At 39.2% G+C, this 5,253-nt stretch overlaps 1 protein-coding gene across 1 annotated transcript; it reads left to right on the plus strand.

Moving 5' to 3' along the window:
• Positions 1 to 3,583: 3,583 nt before the first annotated feature.
• On the plus strand, positions 3,584 to 4,126 carry LOC115730573 (dirigent protein 19-like). The gene has a single exon (XM_030661187.1). The coding sequence runs from the start codon at positions 3,584 to 3,586 to the stop codon at positions 4,124 to 4,126; it is 543 nt and encodes a 180-aa protein (XP_030517047.1).
• The last annotated feature ends 1,127 nt before the right edge of the window (positions 4,127 to 5,253 follow it).

Consider the following 5,253-nt stretch of genomic DNA (forward strand, 5'->3'; position numbering starts at 1 on the left):
CCAAAACAAAATATTAAAATATTTTCAAAAATTATTCACACCAGCACCAGTCGTGCTATGTAGGATAGCCGGCATCCACGTCGGTGATTTATGGCCAAATCACAAAATCTAATTGCATAACTAAAGAATGAAAACAATGCAATATGTGATTATCAATTTGTCACTAGCTATAGTATATGATTTTGCGTGTGATATAACGTGCTGCATGATGGACCAAATGTGGCCAGTAAGGGAAATTAACAATGTACGTTGTGGGGACAAATTAGAAAATCAGGTTTGTACTAGCTCTATTATCAGAGCATATTTATGAATATTGAAGTACCTCTGTTGTTAAGATATTATTGGATATTAGAGGTATTATTTGATATTTTGTTATTTCTTAAAAGGGAGGTGCTATTTCCACTTTCATTTTGGCTAAGACACTCATTTCTTCCGGTTAACTTACCGAACTAACCTTCTCTCTCTTTCTTCAATTTATTGTTTCTTTTTGGATAGTGCTTTTTCCACTCCTCTTTTGGCTTAAACACCCCGTATTTTTATGTTCTAACCATACTAACCCTTATGTGGCCCACCATTTCTCTCTCTTTTTGTTTTGTTTCTTCTTTTTCTTTCTTTGCAGGTCTCACCTTCCTTTTTCTTCTTACTTATTCTTTCCATGCTTTTGATGTCCCTCCTCTCGTCTCGTTGTTCATGAATTTGAGTTCATGTCAAAAAGTTTCAATTAAGCATAAGAACATGATGGAACCCTGATTTTCCTAGTGAGAGTCTTCCAATATTTGTCCATGAAACCTTCTTTACTCATTCCACTATCATAAGCATCCTCCTGGTCTTCTTTCCCCAGCCACCGAGTGTGATCGAAGTCCCCAGCTTGGCTCCTCAAGAGCTTTAACTTGTTTGCCTTCATCAAGGACAAGCCGCAGTCCATCTTCCTCCCACCGTTCCAGTACTAACCCTGTTGCTCGATCGCTACATTTCGAAGTACAACTAGGTCGATTTGTACCCCCTCAAAGTGCGTCCCTTTGGAATCTGAGGATGTGCTCAGCCCCGTCGACTCAAACGTCGGCTGGTTCTCCGATGTGGGTGCATGAGGACAGTTTTGGTCCAAGAACTTGCCAGACATATCCAGTTCGTCGTCTCAAGATATGCTGACGATGTGGTGGCTAGATCTCCACTCGAGAACCTGACAGCTTGAGGCGGGGCTAGTGATGATATGGAGGATGATCTCTTTATGGGACTTGTTGGGGTTTTCATTATATGTTTACCTTGTCTTTGTGCATTTAATCTTTACTAGTGTGTATGCAAGTCTGTGGGAGTTCATGGGATTGTAAAATTAAAATCATAAAAGCAATACAATGTCCTGAATTGAAAAAGAATTGTGTTGAATGTGGGACACGTAAGAGAATTTCCTGCAAGAGAGAACAGAGAAGTTAGAAGAAGGAGGAGAGTCCAACCCACAAGAAAAGAAAAGGAAAAAACAAAACAAAAGGAGTGAGAGCTGTGATTGAAGTGGTGAGCCAAGTACGGTTAGTATAGTCAAAACACAAAGATGAGGAGTGTCTAAGCCAAACGAGGAGCGGAAAAGTGCGGCCCATGTGAAAATAGAAAATTTGGTCATATAGATTAAAAAAGATAGAATAAAATAAAAATAAAATCGTGTTTGGAAAACAAAATTCACGCATAATCGGTGTCAAAACTAAACAATAGAAGAATGTGGATGACCTTCCTTTGGTGTTGTTTAGCCAATCAACTTAATCCTATCTTGTTTCCATTTTATATTTCATTTAATCGAATGACTCTCGGCAAAGTACTATCAATTTATCTCCTCATTCCTTTCTTATTTTAGATAAAATAATGAAGAAAATTTTAGTTTTTTCAACTGTCTAAGGAAATTTTTTTTTTTTTATAAACAAAATCAGAGATGCCAAAACGAGTGAAGAAAATTAATACAAGAAATGACTAATAGCTAGTGAAAAATCAAATTTAGTTTTCACACCGACTAAGACATTTCAGCGTTTCGCCAGCCTTTTTTTTTTTTTTTATCTGTCGCATCTTCCTCGGTCTCTTTCAATCCGAATCGACGGTCCAAGACTTTATCTTTCTTTTTTGCAAAAAAAGTAAATATAATGTGTCGATTAGTTTACTCAATTAAAATGATATTAGGTCCTGTGGGAGTTGATTTGCTCCTGATAACCCGCTCACTGCTTGCACATATTTACTCAACTTATGGCCCTGTACCTTTCCAAAAGATCATCACCAATCATGTCGGTCTTAATTGGTATTTTCTGTTTGTGTTGGTGACGTGTTAGGAATGTCTGTCCTTAATAGATAGAAGATATCGACCCGCAACACGTCAATCACGCGGGGTATTAGTTTCTGCGGGACGGTGGGGGCAGCCCCTTGCTTTTCATGCTAAAACGGAAAAAGAAACTCAGGCAAGCGCCAAGACGGTTGATAGGGGTCGCCTTCCGTCGATGGAGGGAAAGTATCAAAAAAAGTTTTAAATTTACAGCATTGGTTCCAATTCAACCTAGTATACTTTTTAATTGGACTAATTTAATTCTAAACCTTTTGATATTGTACCAATTCAGTTCATCCAGTCAACTTAGGTCGGAAATTGCTAGCATGAACGCCGATCATTTTACGTGGCAAGGTTGGCACCGACGTTAAAATTTTTTATATATAGATTTTAGTAATTTTTTGAATTTTCTGTTTGTTTTTTTTTTTTCCTTTTTTCTTTCCATGTCATCATGCTAGCCCTAGCCGGCCACTAGCACAGGCCATGCAAGAAAAAGAAAGAAAAAAGATCAAAGAATAATATTAAAAATTACTACAAAAAAATTATCTTCGTTAGTGCTAGCTATGCCATGCGGGACGGTCGCCGTCTACGTTAGAAATTTCTAGCCTAAATTGGCTGGATGGACTCAATTGGCGGAAAGTGAAAAGGTTTAGGACTAACTTTCTCTTTTTGAAAGGTTTAAGAATGAATTAGTACCAATGCAATATGTTTAGGACTTTTTTGGTACTTTTATTGTACATGAGATCACGAGCTCAATTGGCATCGAGAGCGAATATACTTAATGGCTCATGTTACATTGCATAGCCGCGGGATACCTCATATAAAGAGATTTCATGACCTTTGTGGGATTACGAGGATGGACTCGCTAGCCTTTGATTTTCGGATCGCAAACGGTACAGAGTAGCTATGGCTCTAGCCGGACATTTCATCGTGAATATGGAAAAGCCTTATGGTGACGCCTAGAGGGGGTCGCTACAGACGCGGTGAATTTTAATGAATCGAAAGTAAAGTGAAATTACATGTATATTGAAACAAAATTTTAAGGAATCGAAATTTTTTATGAAAGCCAAAATATAAGGAAGTGAAATTGGAATAAAAAACTCTCGCATTAAAGATATGCGTACGTGTTCTTCGCATTGACGCTTCATCCTTGGATAGAATCACACTTGGAACACTATATAATGCATGAAATGAAACCACTACATCGCGAACTCGTGCAACCAAAACTAGCTTTCTCTTCTTCAGTCACTAAGTCTAGCCAATCATTCCCTTCTCAAGTCCTACGCCATGGCCATAACCCAAACGAAGCTCTTTCTCTTCTCTCTCATTGTTTCTTCCACCATACTCACCACGAAATCGGAACTCCTAAGTTCCAAGCGTGAGAAGCTCACTCGCTTTCGCCTGCACGTGCAGAACATAATCGCCGGGAGCAATGCCACCGTTGCAACCGTAGCCCAAGCATCGATGACCAATCAGTCTGCCACGTTATTCGGTCAAGTAGCAGTTGTCGATGATGTGGTCACCGTGGACCCCGAGACAAGCTCGAAGAACATGGGTAGGGTACAAGGCCTGGTGGCGTTCACATCCCAGAGCGAGATGGTCTTGTCGATGTCCATGACCTTCGTGTTCACGGAGGGAAAGTACAACGGGAGCGATCTGACTGTCATGGGGAGGAACTTGCTCTCGTTGAAGGTGAGGGAAATGCCTATCATAGGCGGAACTGGTCTTTTCCGGTTGGCTCGGGGTTATGTTCGGACCAGCACTTACTCATCCGACCTGAAGAAAGGATTGATCGTTCTTGTGTACGATTTCTATGTGTACCATTATTGAGTGTTTCGCCAGGTTAAGCTTGCAAGTTGCTTTTATTTGGTTCAAGAAAAACAGAACGATCAACATACAAGTACCATCAGTTGGAGCTCCCATGATCGCGTATTATAAGTGATAAGACATTGCGCAACGATAGCACAACAAAACGGGTCAAACTAGAGCAAAATAGCAAACGAAGGCTACACGCATAAATTTGCGATTTACGAGATGAGATCCTTCACCCCATCCGTATGTTCGTTCCATTTCTCATTCATCCAAACCATCGTTCATGCGAATAAGAATCGTTGTCCGTGTTTATAAATGAAGGTATTAACGATTGGATTTATTGAGAAATCAATGGAGACAAGGAGAAATGGATTACTAATCCTAATACCATTGCGGAACTTTGCACCCTCACTGTCCATAAATTCTTGATGTTATTTATAGAGGTAAGTTCATCAGTAAATTAAAACATCGTGCATTTACCATTAGAATTTCCAATTTGTGTCAACACTCAACAATGCCAACCATGGACGCTATTCGTTGTGGAACTCTATGTCAAATGAAAGCATCGTCAACGAGAGAAGCTGCCGTTAAGTCTCCAGGCAACTATGAGCATCAGAGTCAAGCACACCTTAGCAGCCAAAGTTAAACGTTCTAGGGTGATACAGTTTAGTTCGTTGTAATTCAAGTCAAGTTCCCACGCGGTTTTATCAAGGTTATGTGAGAAAGAGGTGTCAATTTCGTGATCAAGTACTCGGTCATGGTAAAATTCGATGACAATGTGAATTATGTAAGGTCCGACTAAAATAAATGTCGCCGTCTTGAATCCAGTTTGACGTGTCAACTTCTCTTATCTAGTTCTCCCTTACACGCCTTGGCCACAGAGAGTTGCACTTGCTATACATAAGCTGGATGCTTAAATTGGGGGAAGTGTTGAAGTAAATTTATAGATGGTATAAAGTTCCCAATTAGAGATAATCTTAGTTATTATGGATACTATTTGGTATTTTCCTATTTCTTAATAGATTTCTCTAAGATAATTACTGTCATTGTTAGAATAAGATAACTAATTTTCTTGATAGATTAGATTACTTCATCTCTTATTAGTATTGCTGCGGTATAGATTTCAACACATTAAAAGGTCAAGT

This window comes from Rhodamnia argentea, chromosome 10 (assembly GCF_020921035.1).
Source record: "Rhodamnia argentea isolate NSW1041297 chromosome 10, ASM2092103v1, whole genome shotgun sequence".
NCBI classification, from domain to species: Eukaryota; Viridiplantae; Streptophyta; class Magnoliopsida; order Myrtales; family Myrtaceae; genus Rhodamnia; species Rhodamnia argentea.

Excerpts from the sequence above, each read along its gene's own strand:
- LOC115730573 (XM_030661187.1), top strand. The coding sequence starts at position 3,584 with ATGGCCATAACCCAAACGAAGCTCTTTCTCTTCTCTCTCATTGTTTCT.